Here is an 18702-nt window from a genome sequence, read left to right as displayed (position 1 = left end):
CGGCGCGGCTACTGGCTCTTATCCGTGCGATCGGAAGCGCTTATCGCGTGCCCGAGAGCCCGTTATGAAAGGAACGATCGACTACCGTAACTTCTTTATAAAAAAAAAATTTTTTTAATAAAAAATAAAAGAAGAAGAAAAAAATAAATAAATCAAGGGAAGTTCCGGGAATGATGGGTGCATCTTTCTCGCTTCAACGTGCGCGCGTTGTCGCGCGTCGGGCGTGGGAAATTGAATGGCGGTCGTAAATAACTTGGCTGCGTATCTCGCGCGACGCAGGGCGCGAGAGCGCCGTCGACGAGGGAGCGAAAGGAAACGTGTACCGGAGAGGAGAAGATACCCGATGCTTTTGCGAGACACGCGCGATAGCTCGAGGGAACAATGGGCTCACGTTCACGCGCTCGTGTGGTGCATGCTCGAGACGGACACGTGCGGCCCGCGAAACGCCGGGCGTTTTCGCGCCGCATTGAACGGCGTACGGTCTCGGATATCGGCCGAACAATAAACAATATGCATGCGCGATCTATCGATTTTCGTCGCGTCGACGACGGCGAAGACGGTCTCCCTCGTTTTCACTGCTTTGCATACAGCGCGCTCGAGCTCGTTTTACAATTCTGCCCGGTCGTAAAGATCCGAGGGTGGGAAAGATGCGCGAGATGAAAAGATTACGACGGAATCGAATAAGACGGCACGCAAAGAGGCGTTAAATGACGCGAGTAAGAAACGCGCGAAAGGAAAATAATTAAAGCGACAGATGTTAATATCTGTGCCGCTCACTTAAAGCTCGTGCCGGACTAGAGATTAAGATCAAGATATTGAATTTTGACGAGAGGTCGAGAGCACGGATACGTTAAATTGGATATTGGACTTTTCCTTTTTTTTTCCTGATAAAATGGTATTGGTTAAATTCCAATTCAATTTTAATCTTAATTCTCTAATCAGTCAGGGTTCTAAGGAAAAGTTTGATCGAGAATTGACGGATAATTCGTCTAATTCTTTACGTTACTTTCTCGGTATTGTTTTAGATTTATTTATTAATTCTTTAATTCTGTATGTGTATAAATGCAGTTTGAAAATTAATAATTCGTAATTAATGTTATATTAATTAATTAATATTTGACTTTTTATTTTTTTACAGGTGAGTAGTCTTTATGCCGTTACTACCTATCTACCCGTGACAAAAAAACGACTTTTCGCATGTGAGTATTTGTTGAATCGAAAGATATAATATATCTCCACGTAGTAAAACCGATTTCTCTTCAGTCCGAGGTAATAGATGTGATAAAAAAGCACGCGCACTGCACGTGATTAGAGATTCTATTTTATACTCGAAGCACGTTCGAACATAAAAACGCAATTGTTTATAAAATACTGTAGCGCGATAGCGAAGCAGTCGGGGATTGAAAAAATAAGCTTTGCAATTTGCAAAAGTTTTAATCTTACTCTTACCAGCGTTGCTCTTTTTTTAAATTTTTTTTTTTTTTCTTTCCCTCCGTCGAAACTATGACGCATAATAAGTAATTTTTTGAAAACGAAAGACAATATTTATCTAACAGATATGAAAGTTCCGACGAGCGTGAACGATTTATGTTACATAAATTGTTTGTAAGTGTGGCGTGTATTTTCACTTGTATACACTCTAGATCCGCAACATATTTTCTACGAGACATTCCGCGCGGCGGTCTCGATTCCCGGGAGATATTATATAAACGTACGTTTGTTTTCATAATATCAATTCAATTCAATCTCCGTGCTCCAGTTAAGGATCGCGCTGCATTCTTACGCGGGAAGCGACGCGGAACGAAGATCGATCGTTTTCATATCGCGCCGATTTTCTTCCGCCGCGGTTCTGCGGGAGTGCGAGCGGGACGGGGGATGTTGATCGAGGGATCGCCTTTTTGGCGTTGAGGGATAGGCGGCTCTTCGCTTACACACGCGGATGAAGCTGAAGAAGACGTACGAGCGAAGCTTCGCAGCTTGAGCGCGAACAAACGTTCGATAAACTGTTTGCGCTTTTCGCCCGCGGGTGATCGGCGCTTGTAAATCGTTCGCGGTGATATTTCCAGCGCGATAGAAACCTGGCCGTAACGCTGAGTCTACGATCGTATTTCTGTTTTTTTATCATACACGCCGAGTGAGCTGCAAGTCGTTTGAATTTTCATAAATCCGTCCCCGCGGATTCGCGCGAGCGTCTACTATTCCAGCGTTTGCTGTTTCTCGACGCCGCTCCGCTCCGGCGATGCTGCCGCATTTGTCGATCGTTAATTTTCATTAATTTTATTATCTAATTAAATTTAACATTTAACGGTGCGAGAGCGTCCGCGTGGGATATTATTGTTTAAAATAGTATATACGCGGCGCGATAATATATGGCCCAAGAATTTTCGACAGCCGTCTCGGTCGTAAAGTTTCGAAATAACGTAGGCGATGCGCGCGGGGGTACACATTTATCTTTCCTCGCCGATAGCTCATTTCCTTGGCACAATGGCAGAAATGCGCTCGCGCGAATCGGAGAATAGCTCGGCGTCGTTCCGCCAGTGATTTCAGACGTTGGCACTCTACGGGAAAACCGCGAGAGATCGTAAGGATGAGCAGTTTGGGGTCTGAGATTGTAACCTAGTACCATCGATGCTTATCAACATCCGGAAAGGTGCGCTCGATATTTTAAAATTGCAACGGTCTGTGCAACCGAACGACCGCCTCGAGCCTTCACGAAATAGGTCAGCCGGGAGTCGAAAAACTTTCCGACTCGACAACGTGAAATTGGCTTAAGATTAAGATTAATTCGCCCCTACAACCCCAGCTTTCGACCTTGGCTTTTCCTAATTACTTATTTAAAATAATTTCTCTGCGCAATTTTATTAACGACTTTCATTGTTACCTGGCGAGATATTAATATATTTTAAGCTACCGAAATTAAACGAGTCTGATAATCGCATACTTTCCGTTTTCATAAAAGTAAAATCTTAATTTTTTTAAAGTTCAATATCTATCCCGTGTTAGATCAAGTTTTATCCAACATCCATCATGATTAAATGCTGCTTTATTAATTTTTTTTTTTCCCCCATTCTAATGAATAATCCGTTTATTAATATTTATTAGTTTTATTTAACTTATAAATTATTTATACGCGTTATATTACGCATATTGTTCCGTTAAACTACAAATTATGTCATAAGCGCGAGTCCGAAGTAGAATAAAAAAATTTTAACAAATTATTGTGGAATACGGAATTTGTAACTTAGTTAGTATGCGCTTTTCCGCGTACGTGCGCATTTTGCGCTTTTTGTCGTGCGGTTTTAGATTGCGCGGCGAGGTTTTTCTTTTCGTCAAACGGATAGATCGACGGAAAAGTAACGCGCTACAAATTGCGAGCCAAATCGCTGAGTGATAAGGCGAGGCCTTGACCCGAAAATTCGTCATGTTTATTATGCTTATATAATTGTTCTATAATACACGATCAAACACGCTCCTCTCGACGGCTCGTTATCGGAGAAGTGGCTGCGAAGTGGAATATGTTGCCTGTATTTTACTAGAAGCGATTCTCTATCCGCCATCTCAAATACTTTCTTTTCGAAACCGCTTCGTTGGTTTTACGAATACATTTTCATACCGCAAAGTGACATCTTACGAGAAGATTATTCAGGAATTAATTTTCTGCGTTGGTGACTCATCCGGCATAATTTTTTTTTTTTTTAAATATTTTTATATTCTTTTTTTTTTTTAAATTTAATTATACTTTTATTTTATTTTTATTTTAATCAAGGAAATAAGTACCTTTAAAAGTCGGGTATCTAACTTTGATATACGTGATTTTAAATAATAAAAAAAAAGTTGTATAAAATCCCGTGCTTTACGCAGCTAACGCCGCGAGAAAAGTGCGTTTCGTAACCTGTCTTTGAATCGTAAAAAAATCTACATCTTCTCATAATGGAATATTTGAAAATTTCGCGCTATCGCTTCTGTTCCCAGTTATCGTTTGAGGAAAGGAGAATTCCCGTTGTATATTAATGCAAATTTTTAAATAATAAAAAGAGTCGTATTAAATCTCGTGCTTTACGCAGCTAACGCCGCGAGAAAAGTGCGTTTCGTAACCTGTCTTTGAATCGTAAAAAAATCTACATCTCCGCATAATGGAATATTTCAAAATTTCGCGCTATCGCTCCTATTCCCAGTTATCGTTCGAGGAAAGGAGAATTCCCGTTGCATATTAATGCAAATTCTATCTGCCAATCTTCTTCACACTCAACGAAGCGCATCGAGCGATAATCGATTCAGACAAGTACCTGCCGTCAACCTTGAAAGGAAAGCAAAAGAGCATCGCCATCGGCTAGTCGATAAGTTTCGTTCTACCAAACGATATCCGCGATCAATTCACAATTTCGATCGATAATCGTTGTTCGTTACAGTCCAGGAATTCCCTCAAGTTCAATTTTATGCCTCGATCTTTCAAAGCATCGTTTTACGTACATTATTTAAATAAGCAAATTAATATTTTATAATATTTCCTAATACCCCGACTTTAAATATTTAATTTTAATTAAGCTACTAAAAGCAGTTCTAATATTTATTATTAATTTTTTCTTTAATTATACACGTACGAGTTGCGCTAAAAACTTTCCCATCATTTTTTGTATCGTTGTGACTTTACCATGCGAATAACGAGATTGATAGATTATTATTACGCAACAATCGCTAAATATTTAATTTATTTATTAATACTCGGTCCGTATATCGGGGATTTAATCAAGCCAGTCAACAATTAATTTAATATCTGTGTTTAATTAATTGGCAGATTAGTTGCGGAACGGAAAAAAGATACTCTGTGACAGACGTTATTTTTTTTTGGGGGGGGGAGGGAGGAAAATGCGGCGTTTATAATTGTTACAATTATATTTAATTATGTATTAAATTTTCCATTAGCGGGTCATTAATTTGAATAAAAATTGCGGGTAATTTTTTTTCAGGGGTATCTTATTACATGCGTGAAAAGTCGTCCACGAAAGTTTGCCGTACGATGCGAATAATTATAACTGTCAATTTGAATTACGTTTTAATTAGTTCGCAGAACGATAACTAACTCGAGTCAAGTTTAGATTGTACCACGTGCGGTGGTATGCATAATATGCGATATGCTTATTACGTTTCTCAGAACATAGTCAACGTCGGATATTGAAACTATATTTAAGTCTACAAATATCTGTCTATTATAAATATATTTATATATTTTTTTTTATTGAGCATACATTTGTAATAAAAATGATGAATTAGACTAACCATTTTTTTAACAACTACTAGAATAAACCATGCGCACGCTTTGCGTGCGCTATTTTTCGCAAGGGCCTAATTTGTGCGCGACATTATAATTAAGTAATTAAGTGTTATCGGTTCAAGAGACCCGATTTCAAACTACGACAGAAAAATGATGTGACTTACCAACATGTAGTTTCAGCGGAGTTGAAGACATCAGCCGGTGACTGTAACAAAAAATAAAACATTAATGTAGACATGTTATTTAAATTAAAATATTTAAATTAACGTAAAGATAAAGCTTTAATTTTTTTTTTTTCAAGATTTTCTAAACGAGAAAAAATTTATATTTACCTATAAGTTGCTCCGCCGATGCAGGATGCCCGTCCCGGGCCTGCTCCTCCACTCAGATGGGACGTGACGAGCCATCCTTCCGCGAACAAGTCACTCGCGAACATCCCGACCGTGATTTTACTCGCGAAAATTAGCTAACAATATCGTGCGGTATTTTTCGGCGCTCCTAAAAAAAGATTATCGAAAAAGAAACGTCCGAAAACTTAGCGGCACTCCCGAAAACGACCGGCTTTATTTTACTGAACACTGCGCGGCAGCGGAGATCCTCTTGATCTGTAACAGAAAAATTAAAGAATAATTTTATAAATATTCAATCTAATTAAATAAAATATTAAAAGAACGTTATCGAAAATATAAAGCATTTTACTGCAAAGTAAAATTGATACTTACCCTGGGGTTGCTCCGCTGGCGCAGGATACCCTTCCTGGGCCTCCTCCTCCTCTCAGAACACCAGACCTCCCGTCGGAGTGACCAGCTTCCTCTCGGATCATTCCAAGTTCGTCCTCGCACTGATTATCTGCAAGCAAAAATACCGAAGTTAGTTAAAATAACACGAGTCATACAACGCTTCTAAAACAAAAAGGTCGCCTCAGAGAGACGAGCACATGAGTAAGGACGTAGCTTACTTTAAGGAAAGAACGGTAGGCACACGTGCTCTCCTCGTAACGTAGATGGAGAGAAGATAGTTCTCGCGCCGGGCGGTTTTCGTTAAACGGAAGTGCGAATTACTTTCGGTACGGAGACACGTGCTTGCTGTGCCGTGCGTAGTACGTGTGTGCTCGCGCGACCGCTGGAGAAGGACAAAGCGAGAGTGGGGGAACTTAGCTAGCGCGCGGCACGTAGGCTCGCGCTCGCTCTCACCCCGTCCCTCCCCCCGCCTCCCCCGCGGCTACCTACCCGTTACTATCGTTCGATTTAAATGTAATATTTAATTCTTACGCCTATTAGTAATTTTAGAATGTAGAGTTATTTTAGTTTCGACAATTAATTATTACAGAACGAGCCACGCGCGCGTTTTTTAAATATTTTTGCTTTAAAATGAAATATTAATTCGCTCCGGTGTTTGATAAATGTAATGAGAGAAAACAGTTGCTTTAATCTTGAATGCATTACCTCAGCGAACTGTCGGTTTGTTACGTAAATGATATAAATTGAAGACTGAAATTACACGTGGGTAAAAATTGATTTCTCGACGTCTAATAACTTTCTACGTGTATTAGCACGTGTGATAAATCACTATCGGGAAATATTGCCAAATACCGCTTCAGGCAAAGCATGTTAGAGAGCTTGTAATTGTTCCCGTTAGATTAATTTATCAGTAATACCCGCGATAAAAGTTGCTGAGATAATTATCATTAAAGTGTGGATAACACCCAGATTTTTATATTGAGACCATAACAATTATTAATTTCAAGAATAAAAGATTTACTTAGAATTATGTTAAAACGCATTTAGTTTTATGCTATTTTAAGCATTTATTATCAACGATAACAAGCATTTTTATAACTATATATTATTATATGTATCATGTACATTGTTATATTATATTTTATACACATATACATTGAAAAATAGAATTTTTTTGTGGCTGATATAATTATAGTATTCCTGAAAATTACTTATAACTAAAAACTTTTATCTTTTTTTTATTTTCCTTTTAATTTATTGATTATTTGAAGTGCAAACTCATTAACGAACATTACGTTGAGGAGGATTGCAAAGGTTTTATTTCACGTATTTATTAAGCAACATTAATGCACACCTTTCATACTTTTGACGCCGTTTGTCATTAATATTCCTCGGCAGGTGCTCGCACGCGTGGAATATCAAACAGAAAACGACGTTGCACGGTGCAGGCTTTTTCAAGCTGCTGTTCGAGACGCATTCCTTTGTCTTTAGCTCGCTATCAACTGCACAAGGACTCTTGATAATCCGAATAAAGAGTCGAAATCTCAGGGAAGTAGACAATAAATCACGTTCGCGCGAAGGTGAATAAGCGTTCCGCGTTACACGTCGAGTTGATCGTTCACGGATTAAAGAAAAAAAATATCGCGTTACTCCTAGAACATCTTTTAGTATCGATAGTGCATTCGAATAAGTGTTGTTTGATATTTTCCAGTGACTTTCCACTATGTGAAGTGATATCGTATTGCATGACGCATCATTTTGTGTGATAAATACAAATAAATGTTTGATCTATTAAAGATTTTTATCTATTAAATATCGCTTTAATTTATTAGAAAATATTTGTACTAAACTCGCGTTAACAATACAATGTTTTCGCGATATTTTCCACGGTACGAATTATTTTTCAATTTTAACTGCACATTAAGCTCTTTGTCCGAAAATTGCTTTTTTTATTTTTTAATTCGCAAGTAGAAAAATTTATATTAAATTCGATGTATATGTGTATTAAATTATGATGCACAGAGTGTCTCGAACATGATTTCGTAAAATCAGTATAATATTTATTAAACAGAAATAATTTATTACGCACAAGGGAACAATGCCTTCGGAATGAAATATTTCTTATTTTCGTCAATTGTATTTTTCAAGATACAAGTTAGAATTGTAATAATTAATACAATAGTCGGTGCCGCAATAGATAGCAAATTTTTATCAAACAACTACAGACGAGCACGGCCTCTGCTGAAAGTAGATTCTGAATATTGGATTATTCGAATTATTGAAGCATATTACTGATATCGTGCGCTAGGAATAATTTAGTAATTGATCGGCGAAACGATTTCGAATAACTTTTTATAGGTCGGCGATTTTCTAGGGTGTAGAGACTTTTTTAATCACGTGATTCTAATTGATTGCAATTAGTATAATTGCTTTGTTGAATATTGACCTATCGCATTTCGTCTTCTCTCTCTCTCTCTCTCCCTTTCTTCATTGTTTATCGGCAAGCGATTGAAATTGATTTAATTCTAATTTTATTTTTTATTTCGATATTTATCGTAAATTATATGCGGACGAATAATGCAGCGCTACGATTAAATCGGTATTATAATTATATTTGCACACCAATCGAAGGCGCTAAATTTAACAGAACCACAGAAAATAAAAAAAAAGAAAAAAAATAATAAAGTTTGTTGGAAAAGCATCTCTTTATACGATTCCATACGCTTACGCGGATTTTCGAGATGGAAGTTTATAATCCGCCGAGTCGTAAATCGCCGTTTTACGACGAGATGCACCAGACAGATACGCTACGGCTTTACCGATCTTTTTTATTCTGTCTGAGTTCACGAAGGTCTTCCCAATAATATCGTCAGGTTGACATTTTATACGCATAATCATAACGGAAAATATTTTTGTGTTTCCTCCGTTTTGCATTATCTTTAGAATGCACTTAATCTCTCGGCGCGATTCGTCAAGAGAAAAAAAAAAGAAAAAGAAGAAAATACGTAAAAATATTTATTTGCTTTTTAATTATCTAAAAGAGAATTTATATATTTTTCATTTTACATTAATCATAAAACTAATCTTGTAATGGTGTATGGAAATAAAGTTTTCTTTTTTTTTTTTTTTTAATTTATTTTTCGAATCGCTGCTTCAATTTGGAAAATGAAGAACGTGGACGGGCAATGTATTGCGAATGAAAAACACGAGACTTATCGCGATGCTCAAATTATTCTGATGACTAATCGGCTGAAATTGGCACGTGACGCCGTTACTCCTAAATTTGACATACCTGATTTATATATTGCTTTTTAATTCGCTCGGATATCAATCTTCACCAAGGGCACATCTGCTGTGCCTATTTCTTGATCGATACGGCGATTGTACCGATCCGCAATTAAACAAAAGGTATTCGGATGAAGAAGGAAAAATTCGCGGTTTATTCTATGACGTATTTTTAGCATTCTATGTTTTTATGTCTAAAACATGACGTTAATTCTCAAATTCTACGGTGCTTAGTCGTAACTAAAATATATTATTTAAATTTTAAATCAATAACTGTTTAAAAAACTTAATTTTATTTTTTTATTTTTTTTTTAAGTATTTAAAACGCGAATTAAATTCATTGTTTTAATGATAAATAATATCTGTGAAATTTTTTGAATTTTAAACGCGAAGTAAGAGTTTAATCTTACTGTGCCACAGAAAGAGATAGATTAGATCTCTCGTGTATAATTTTGGTATGGTAGCCATATCGTAAACCTCTTTCACGACGTGTAAATCCAACGACAAATACACATCTGATAAAATATACTCGGTTAATTGAGGTTCAACTATTCAACGTTTAACGCAAAATTATTCCATGACTGTGAAGCACTTTTCCGCGGAGTGTAGTATCTCAATGAGTATATTTAGCAGAGATAACAGCGTTCCGAGTATTTTTTATTAACCCTGAAATTAAATCTGAACCATTGCAGATCCTTTAATATAATCTTCTACCGATTAAATTATCAGAAAGCGCACTTTACATAATTCATTTAATTCTAAGAAAATTCCATTTTCGATCAAATTTTTATTTAAAATTAATTTAAAAAACTCATCACTTTTTATACGATTTTTATAAGATTCGAGGCTTTCGTAATAAACGTTGAAAAAAAAAAAAAAAAAATTACGGGAGATAACGTTCCAGTAGACTTTTAATTGAGATGTTTACCGAAACCTTTCTACGCTCGCTACGCATTTATGTATAAAGTATTAATTAACCTTGCGCATGTTAATTATAATAGTTCGCGCGGAGAAAACTCGAAGGCTGAGGAAGACTGCTCGCGAAACTAAGTTTCTCTGTGGCTGGATTTGTTTAGGAATAATTTTCGCTGTTGCGAGTTTACCTCGCGGCTTTCGCGCGGGCAAGGCGATCGATCGTCAGGCGTGGGAATGTCATCTGCGCGATCAGCTGTCTAGCCGCAAGGCCGTCGCGGGGAGACACTTACACCCGTTTTCGCGACATTTCCGCCCCCTCCCCGTCGTTCGCGCGCCAAGACGAAAGCTTCCGTCGTGCGTCCGCGTGTTCTCTGACAAAAGCCCTCGATTAACGAGGAAAGCGGATGGATGTCCGCTGCGCGATGCAAACAATTGGTCCTATTCGGCCGCGCGTCCAATTACGAAATTGGCAACGATGAAAACATCGGGCTGGACTCTTAATTCGATTGAGCCAATTAGATTTCCCCTCCCTCTCTCCCTTTCCCCCCTCGCCGTTTGATATCATAGAGGCTGAATGCGCTACTTGCTTTTCGTTGTGAAAATTCTCCGCGGCGAACAACGCCGCTTTTTTATTTATTCCGTCCGAGATAACGTCTCTCTTGCGCTCGACAAGTTTCCGAAATGTATCGCGTGCGGACTGCTACCGAAAGTTGATTAATAAAGTTTTTTTTTTTTTTGTTTCTATCTTTTCTGAGTTTACTTCTCGGAAACAGATTCGACTCGTAATTAAAACTTGAGTAAAAAATATATTTAAAAAAGGGGGAAAAAAATACGGGATGTATAATAGAAATACGCAGGCAAACTTTTCTCGATTCCAAGAGAAGATCTTGGCAAATAATTTCTTTACTGTTTCTTTACAATTGACAATTTAATCGAATAAGTAAAAAGTTGTTTACCAGAAGTTTATTTCTCGTGATATTTGACAGAAGTTATATCAAAGTTTTTTTTTTCTTTCTTTCTTTCTTTCTTTTTTTATTTTCTTAATTAGCGCCACTGGATAACAGTTAATTTGCGGAGCCGTGCTTTTACGTAATTTCTCTTTTCTGCCCTATTTAATTTCATTCTTACGAAACAAAAAGCAAACAAAAGGGAACGTCCGCGCGCTTTGACGACACGAGCGTAAAGGCTCGGGAGCGCAAAGTCGGCCAAACTCGTCAACTTTAATGCATATCACAATTAATGTCTTAAGAGAAATTTTCAGATATTTACTTACTTCGCAGCGACGTTAGTCACAAAGGTACTTTCGGTAACGATTAATTATTTATACGATTAAAAACGTTACATGCGAAAAACGCTTCGATTCTAAAGCAACGAAGTTCCAATTGTATTTTAATAATTTAATGCGATGAGCACACGGAGATGTAACAAGGGAGTCTATTTGAACGTTTCGCGCACAAAGAACTATTGACATGGCTCGAGTTGCAGGATGCAGCCCTAAGAGAATCTAAGTAAATATTAAATAAACAAGCGGGGTGGGATCGTTCTCCCGTTGGTCGAGAACCAGGTCAAGATCAAGCTCGGCGCCCAAGATGTATGGCGATCGCCCGGGAAAAAGAAAGAAGGAAAAAGAAAATAAAAATCTTCCGACCGACCGTGAATTAAATGGCAGCTTCATATCGCAAATTGCGTAATCAATTTCAAGTGACTGCTCGAGCCGATATCTAGGAATATCGCGGCACTCCACCGGATACGATCGTCGTTCTTGGAAAATATCTTCACCGTTTTTTTTTTTCCCTGATTCTTTTTTAATGTCTTTAAATGGAATAACACGTGTCGCGATTAACCGGCGCGTCTTTATGCGATCGTACTCGCGCGCTTCAATTGATTATTGTTTTTCGAACAGGCTATTGTCTGTCCGTCCGTCTTTTATATTAATACACTGTGAGCTTTGCAATTATTATCGCTATCAATTTTAATCTTATCATTTCGGCAGATAAAAGAAATTCGTATTAACATGACGGGATGACAGCTCGTGTCAAGTTATATTTATAAATATTATAGCAAATATGTTTATTTCAGTGATGCGTGTATCTATATTTTATTTTTTATCTAATATTGTAGACAGGCGAGGCGTATCTTTTTCTTAATTCTACAAGTTCAAGTATCGCAAAGGTCGCGGAATGATGTAATCGTATACGGACTAATTTAATTTTTTTTCTTTTTTCCTCTAGAAATCACTGATATTTTTCGCTCTAGCGATTTCAAGTTATCGATATATCTCGTCACTGATCTGGTGATCTTGGTCGTTATCGTCTCTTTCTCTATTTTATCGTTCTCGGATGAATCTGCTATCAAATTGATTGACTCGATTACAAAATTGTCTCGTTGGGGTATATTCGCGACGTGATTTTAAAATCCACGATGTACAAATTTGAGATAGTCTAAATACGATTATTGTTGAAGTATAATACTGTGAGACATAATCGCACAGAAACCTTACGCGATTTTTATAGTACACTCGTTCCAATTTTTATTTTTAATAATTAATTATTTTTTGGATATAGAAAACAGGCGAGTGTGCAAAGAAACAAATTATTATTATTATTTTTTATTTTGTCATTGTTAATCTTTCTCTAGACGCAATAATTAAAAGCTTTATATTCACATTATACATTTAATGTTAATTTTAAATAACCTAACCTTCGCGGAAAATAAAAAAAAAAAAAAAAAAGAAAAATAAAAATAAATACAAAAATACGTAAAAAAGAGTAATAAATCCCAAAATAAGTGCGTTTATCGTTAAAAAAACGCCCGTTAATACGCCCGAAGCCTCGAAACGCCTCGGCCCTGCGAGAGATGTTCGCGTTGTGCCGTTTAATAAAAGTCAGACGACTCTTCCCCGACGTTTTTATGAAATTTTTAAAAAACAGCTGTCTCGGATCAAAGGATTCTATAAACGAGCGGCCGTGATCGTACAGGTTTCTCTCCCGCGGTCCCGAGAGGAGAGTCAGGATCCGCCGGTGATCTCGTGCGTATCCTCTCGTACACGCGTCCGCTGCTAGTCCGAGGGTGGGGGATGCGTCGCGTAAGAGAGAGACAGTTGTGCGAGGTAAGCTACATGGTTACGTTGGTATAAATACAAGCGGCCGCGTTCGCTCGCGCTTAGTTGCTACGATATCCGATGCACGTGACGGCTGTTGATCGTACGCGTCTCGATTTACGCTCGCAAAGTCCACTTTCGGCGCTCTCCCGCGTATTTCACACGCTCGCGACGGCGTATCGCGGCCCGTTTGCGTAGCGTGCGTGCGTGCGTGCGTGATATTCGTTTGATAACGAGAGCGAATCGAGCATTGGGCGGGGAAGAGAGAAGAAGGAAAAGAAAAGCGGGACGTGAGAAAGAGACTTCTATCGGCCCGGGCTCTGTCGCTGAGAAGGCGAGTCTCAAATCGCGCGTGAGTGCTCGGGGGGGGAAAAAGAAGGAAAAATAAAAAAAAAGTAAGAGAGAAGCGTACGGAAAGGGGCATATATTTATATAACCGAGAGGTTACGGAGTGAGAAGGGAAAAACTGGAAGTTTGATAGAAAAAGATATATGCTCTGTACGTATGTTCCCCGAGGAAGGTCAACCCCTCGCGCTTTTCATCCTGATGCTAAGTAACGAGATCATCCCGTGCCCTCCCTGCTGCCCTTAGCGGGCGAGGGCTGATCGGTCTTGAGAACCGTCAGGTTGGAAGGTAGATTATTTAAAAGAAATTCGAAACGTCCGTCGTTGATGGATGATTGAAAAATAAATAAATAAAATATATATATACATATATATAATATATATATATGTATATATATAAATAAACGCGGATCTCTCTCCGCGGTTGGGTCAACGATCGCGCGGATCTCAACGTGTTCTCCTCTCGAGCGGGCGTATCCGCCGATCCGAAGGCACATACGCGCGGCACGCACACGCGTGCCGACGAGAGCTTCTACGTGGGCAGCGAAGCCCACGTTTCACGAGAGTGACTGCGTCGACGGCGTCGTCGGCGTCGGGAGTGAAAAGGCGGTCGACCGTTCGGCTGCTTTCACCGACGAGCCGCGCCGGTGAAATAATGCCGCCGATAGCGCTTTAACGCGCTGCCGCGTCAGCCCGTCCCCGTCTTCTCCGAGGAAACAACAACGGCCGCGCGCGTCACGGATAACACCGTCACCGAGCGCGAATTCCCGTCCACGGTGACGGCCGTCCAAGGACGCGAAAGAGACCCCGTCGAAATCGACCGGTCGGCGGAAAAGCAGCGGCGATTCTTCACGCGGCCTGGAACTGGAGCGGGCCGGATCGACGCGGCGCGCCGAATCGACAGACGTCGGGAAAGTTTGTTCCCTCTACGGCGCTTTGAAAATCCCCGCGGCGGAACCTTCAGCTGCCTTCGCCGGTGTATAATATTAAACAGACAGTGTGGCGAAAGATCGCGGCCGACTCCGAGCCGGGCAACGTTCCTCGCGCTCACGAATACTCGGGGGGAATCTCGGATGGGATACTCAATCGGGACATCTATAAGCCGCGAACATCTCGACGCGGCTCCTAACGGCGCTCGTTCGCCATAAATTATCCGGTCAACGCCATCGAGACGATCTCTTCCACCGGCCTCGTCGTTCGCGATCGGCGAATACGTGTATTTTCGCACGCCAGGCTGACCCTCGACGTGAATCCCTCTCGTGAGACGTAACGACTTCGCAGAAGAGACGAACCGTGTTGCCCGACGTTAATTATTTTATCCTCGTACGACGTAATTATTTTATTTATATTCGACAGCCTAGTTTGTCGCCGAGACGTTAACCCGACGCGTTGAGCGGATATCGAAAAAAAAAAAAGGAGAAGCCGATGGTGTTTCGCGTAAGCCTCTTCAGTGTGGAATCTGGTTGAATTATCTAGTCGCGAGCTGACCTTCCCCGGTGACCTCGATATAAGATACCAATTCGACATTACCGATGCTCTCTGCGACGCGCAATACGCGGCTGTGAAACCGCTCGTCGTTACGGGACGAGACCGTTGGTTTAATTCGGTTAGTTATGGAAACGGCCAAGATGTACATCAGCGAGCCGCAGAACGGTCACGCGGCGACCAAGTTCGCGTCGACCAACTCGATTCCGGCGATGATGGAGCAGGAGTCGTCGTTCGCGAGGCTTTTCGGCGCGGTCGGCAGGCAGAACGAGAACACCGCGATTATGCGGGACAAGAAGAGCCGGCGGCACAGCGTTCTGGAGGATTTGAAGGCACGGCGGGACAGCATCATCCAAAAAGCCCGTAGGTCCAGCGTGTTCGAAGAGAAAGAGAACAGCGCCAAGGACGACGTCGGGAACGACTTCAAGGATGGCAGCGCGAAGGAAAAGTCGAAGGACAGGAGGAGGAGCAGCGAGAGCAACGGCGGACGTAGGAGCTCGGTGTTCTACGTGTCCGAGGACTTGCTCGAGGAGAATCAAGAGGCATTGGAAAGCGAGGACCGTGACCGCGTCGCCCAGGAGGCCAAGAAGGGCCGCCGCAAGTCCTGGAATCCGCTCGTTAAGCCGCCCAAGCTCGATCGCAAAAGGAGGAAGGGCGTGTCCGGTATTCCCGCGGAGACCGGCAGCACGGAGGGCCTCTACTCGCAGAGCTACGCACCGCGGCAGAAGAGGCCGTCATGGTGGAACATTTTCGTACCGGATTCGGTCGGCAGGTATTTACCGCGTATTGTTTTACTAATTTCAAGATCGCCCCACGTACGTGATCGCACGCCACTCCGCGAATCGTCACGTACTCGTTATCGCGAACGATCCCCGAGCTTAGGCGTTTAGCTTGAAAATTAAGGTGGGCGAAAGGTGAGTCGTAAACTGTCGTAAAATTTAAATAAGGATACGTCTAACCGAATGAGTCATCTTTCTAAATCTCACGAAGTGCATCACATTTTTAATACAACGCATTTCTTTTTTTTTTTTTTTTTTTTTTTTATCGTACGTCGGATGAAAGAGCGAAGGAATTTTTAACGCGACGGAAAAATATAAATTTGTTTTATATTTACGCCGCTTAATTATCCGGCAAATAAATTTCACCGTTTCGAACGATTTATTCGTACATTGATTGCAATTAATAATCGTTAAGCGATCAGCGCGGAGTCGTAAAAAAAAAAAAGAAGAAAAAAATAAATACATGTCTCGCACTGTTTGAAAAGAAACTCGCGCGATGAAATACAAGTAAACGATATTTTAAAATGTCATAATGACCGGTACATGCGATAATCCGAAATATTAATGTCCAATTCGCTGTAACTTTCACGGTGTTACATTCATATTTGATTCTGGCTGACCTCCAGCGTTGCAGGCGAAAATAATAATTAAGATAGCGGATGCTTAATTAATTCTCAATAATTTCCAATAATTCGGAGAAAATTACACTTTCCACGATTCCGGCCAACATTTGTGTCGCGTAATTTTAAATTATCGCAATGTCGTAATTAATTCGCCGAATAATTTTAAGTGCCGTTAATGCAGCTAATAATAATCCTATATTTATTTAATGAATAATTTTTGAAACACCGTCGTCGGGATATAAATAGTCCGCAAAGACAGCTGTTTATAGTATTAAATTATATCGTTATCAATCTCTTCGTTTGCGCGTTGACATAATCAGCGTGTCCGACTCGTGAAATTTGATTTTCGATGAAAAAGCACCGACGAAATACGTGCCTTTTAGATAAATATTTTGGGATATCAGTGACGTTGAAATCAAAATCGAGGACCAAGAAATCTTTCCTCGCTTACCAGATGAGAGAACGTTATCGTTTCTAATAACATTTCTTTTTAATGGTCACGGTATTTTGTGAAAATAATGATAATTTGCACTCAATACGACGCACAAAGTGCATATAAAGTATGATTCTAAAAGTACCAATGAAAATAATATACATCGAAAGGCGAAAGAGTTTGTAGAGAGCCCTTTATGGTTCGAAGAGTTGAATCGTGACTTTAAGATATTTGAATGCAAATATTTAAAAGCGATTTGTTTTTCCGCAAAATACCGTTCTTTTTGACTGGAGGAAATTTAACAAAGCATTTATTTATTCTACGCTTTAGAGTGAAAAATATTGTCGATGAAGACAGCGGATATTTCGAGTAGAAAATATGACAGAAAAATTAAATGCAGTGAGGGGAAAAAAAAAAAAAGAATGGAAATTAAAATAAAATTAATAAGGGTTTAATTTAGTTGAAGATTAAACTTTGGCGTCATTTCCTGTTTTTACCGTATTCCAACTGGAAGTAATGCGACATTTTTATTTCGAGGAAAATGGAATTTTCGATATTTTAATATTTCCCTGAACAATGTCACCGGGAACATTTTATGAAAGTCCCTCGTTGCGTTGCAATCTCGCGCGATTTCTCTGCGAAAGACTTATTCGCGGAAGTTATCGCGAAAAATCAACGTCGGTTTGCCCCTTCACAATTTGCCATAAAATCTATTCGAGCTGGCGGAACCGGACGATCATTCCAACGGACGCGCTTAGTCAATGATCGAATGTAGAAAGTTTTGATTTTAATTGCGTTACGTAATTCACGTACGACTGATTTTTCCGAGTTGTCGAAAATCTCGAGAGAGAGAGAGAAAAAAAAATATTAATACTTGAAAATTTAATTTTATTCGTTGACGTATTGGCAGAATTTTTTTCAAACTAAAATACCGTTTCAGAAAAAAAAAAGAAAAAAATATTGAATTAATTTTTTTCCCTTTTTTTATCACATATATATGTGATTATGTTTATATTATTTACCAAAAAGAATTTGATTGTCTATATGTTGAAATGATTCGTTCTTTTTCAATGGCAACATTAATTACAGATCTCTCACGAAATTATACACTTGTAATAAGCTAATTTCGCTAATATAGTTTTATTGTTGTACGTCAAAACCGGAAATATTACTCAGACAAGAAACCTTTTATCATCTCGCGTCTTAGACTGTCAACATCAAGTGTCTATATTGTTAGCGTCGTCTGATATTAATGTTTGCGTTATTTAATAAACGTAACTCGCTGATAACTCTTGTCATATGTCATATATCGTGCGATTCATTACGAATCTCTCTGTCAACGCTATCATTGTTAACGACAAGAGATTGGCTTAAATTCCAAAAAAGTATTTGTTCCGATATTATTAAACTAGCTTACGATCTGTCCAATTTAATCCTCCAACAACATTGCAAAAAAAAGAAGGGAAAGAAATTACTTTTTAATCCTTTAAGTATTTATATTATTAGATTATGATCGAAACAAAGGAGAATTAATCTCAATGGAATCGTTCAACGTGCTTCTGTTTCTTTCTTTTTTTTTTTTTTTTTTGCGTCATTTCTTACGCAAATAGAACTGAAGCATATCGCATTCCAAAAAATTTCGGCCCGTCAAGACAGATCACTCGGAACAGAGATACAGGCCTCTTTGTGACTTGTACAAACCGGTCGCAAGATCTTAAAATAGCCC

The 18702-nt window shown here is 39.4% G+C and overlaps 1 protein-coding gene across 11 annotated transcripts in view; it reads left to right on the top strand.

The window, feature by feature from the left end:
• Positions 1 to 18702, top strand: part of Mtd (TLD domain-containing protein mustard) — a 123231-nt gene that overhangs the window by 40613 nt on the left and 63916 nt on the right. Inside the window, exons 1-2 of one of the 11 annotated variants that reach the window (XM_070670511.1) lie at positions 13182 to 13945; positions 15133 to 15913. The exons of 4 other annotated variants lie outside the window; for them this stretch is intronic. In XM_070670511.1, coding sequence (XP_070526612.1) covers positions 15270 to 15913 — 644 coding nt within the window. In that variant the 5' untranslated portion in view covers positions 13182 to 13945; positions 15133 to 15269. Of the gene's footprint in view, positions 1 to 13172; positions 15914 to 18702 lie in introns of those variants that run through there. 6 more of the 11 variants (XM_070670510.1, XM_070670512.1, XM_070670513.1 and 3 more) reach the window with 6 other exon arrangements.

The sequence above is a fragment of the Cardiocondyla obscurior genome, linkage group LG21 (genome assembly GCF_019399895.1).
Source record: "Cardiocondyla obscurior isolate alpha-2009 linkage group LG21, Cobs3.1, whole genome shotgun sequence".
Lineage (NCBI taxonomy): Eukaryota > Metazoa > Arthropoda > Insecta > Hymenoptera > Formicidae > Cardiocondyla > Cardiocondyla obscurior.
The sequence above is the reverse complement of the archived record's forward strand: the minus strand, read 5'-3'. Positions and strand labels throughout refer to the sequence as shown.